General features: G+C 49.3%; 1 protein-coding gene across 1 annotated transcript in view; it reads right to left on the reverse strand.

The window, feature by feature from the left end:
* Window positions 1-335: 335 nt before the first annotated feature.
* Window positions 336-1,911, reverse strand: part of ANKRD54 (ankyrin repeat domain 54) — a gene marked incomplete at its 5' end in the record, with an annotated part of 5,628 nt that continues 4,052 nt past the window's right edge. The window contains 2 exons of the mRNA XM_009869857.1: window positions 336-507; window positions 1,174-1,281. Of these exons, the coding sequence (XP_009868159.1) occupies window positions 433-507; window positions 1,174-1,281 (183 nt within the window). The remainder of the gene's footprint in view (window positions 508-1,173; window positions 1,282-1,911) is intronic.

Here is a 1,911-nt window from a genome sequence, read left to right on the forward strand (position 1 = left end):
AAAAGGCACCTGCTCCAAGCATTTCTGTGATGTTGACCAGCTGCTGAGTGCACTAGTCAGGGCTGGTGATTGCACATGGTTTCAGCCACCACCTACATTGAGCTGAAATGCTTAGGAAAAGGCAAAATATCTCAGGAAGGGGTACCCTATTTGGCGTCAGCCCATCTGATAAAAAGAAAAGCAGCTCTTTTTTTCCCAAAGTCTCAGCTGCAGCACTCTGTTGTCCGTTGTGTCTGTTGTGCGAAGCCTGCTGCCTTTTCCTGAGGCAGCTGCGGCAGCACCAACAGGAACAGTCTGAGCACCACTGGAGAGTGGATCTGGCAGGAATGGCCACTGGCAGCACTATTTATTCAGTGATCTGGGAAGCAAGCTTCAGCTTCCTGTTTTTCTAAGGCTTTTCCTGCTGCATCAGGAAGATGATTTGAAAGCCCATTACCTCTTCTCTATCTTCTGCATCTGCAGGCTGAGCGATGTGAAGCTGGCCAGGAGGTCTGTAACCTCATCTACCTGCCAGAAGAAAACAGCTGGCCATTAGGCAGGGGAATGCAGTCGCCCACCACCACAAAAGAAACCCCCATGCAGCAGGGACCACCCTTGCACCAGGACTGCCAGTAATGCCCATGCTGAGCTTATACTGGGACAGGATCCCTTTGGTTTTTCCAAAGAGCTCCTGTCCTTATGATCATAAAAGTCATAATCTAAGGCAATGGGAGCTCTTCTCTCAGGAGCTTGATGCTTCACCTCCACCTCACGTGATTTAGCCAGTCCTTAAAATAGAGGCATGTTGCTGTATTACTTGGAATTCAACAACAGCATCAGGGCTGTTTCCTCTAACACTGTTTCTAAAGGCCAGTCTTCTGTAGCTAAAACACAAACAGGCCCTGTAACTCTATGTGGCTGTGCTGATTCTGGCCTTAAAATGCCTGTGCCCTCGGCCCATCTCACCTTCAGCTTCCCTGCAGAGTTGCTACGCACAGCGATGCTTTCTGCATTTTGAATTCCAAACTAAAGGAGTACCATGAGTCATCATGTAACTTGCCCACTTTACCCAATATGAGCAAAAACACTTCCATAACTGTGCCTTCAGTGTCACCTTGCTCATCCAGTTGCATTCTCCTAAGGACAGAACCCACAACACCAGCAGGTGAGTCACAGTAGCTCAATGCTGCCTACCTGCTCCTTTGTGCTAGTCTTCTGTAACCTGGAGCAGAGGTCATCCAGCTGTTCCTTTTGCTCATGCCTCCCCAGACGGTCCAGGTATTCTCGCAACATCTGGATAATCTGAAACCAAGAGGCACAAGAGGCAAACATAAGGCAGCTGTACTAGGCTGGGATATTTTTATAGGAAAAAAATAAACGGCAGTTAAATTGCCAAAAGCACAGCCTTGATGCTCTGGCACGTGTCCCACAGAGAAGAACACATGCAAGGCAACTGGAGAGCACTAATTGCAGCATCGGAGCTCAGTGAGTCATCAGAGGTGTCGATCAGCCTGGACAAATCACGATCCCTGTGCCTGGTTTAAGAACAGGGAAGAGAGACAGGCATAGCTGTCTCTCTGAGTGTAAGGCCTGGCCCTGAAAGCACGAAGCTTTTCTTTATGGCTAGCTAGCTTCCCTCGCTGTGAGAAGCAGGGTCTTCCTACTCCGGCAGGACTTGCTTGTGCACCAAGGATAAAAATCCTTATGGCTCCTGAAGCGAAGTCCGCACCTCATGCATTCATTCGTGATGTAACCCCAGGACTGCTTTCCTATTCTGTGCCTCTGCATATCAGAGAAGAGCAGACTGTGCTAGGAATGCAGAGTCCTTGCACATGTACGCCATCACTACAGCCCTGTGCTGCGGTTCCTGGCCTGCCACAAGGCATCCATCTTATATGGCGGGTGGAGAAAAAAGAGGGCTTCCCTACAGCC

The sequence above is a fragment of the Apaloderma vittatum genome, unplaced genomic scaffold (genome assembly GCF_000703405.1).
Source record: "Apaloderma vittatum isolate BGI_N311 unplaced genomic scaffold, ASM70340v1 scaffold385, whole genome shotgun sequence".
Taxonomy (NCBI): Eukaryota; Metazoa; Chordata; class Aves; order Trogoniformes; family Trogonidae; genus Apaloderma; species Apaloderma vittatum.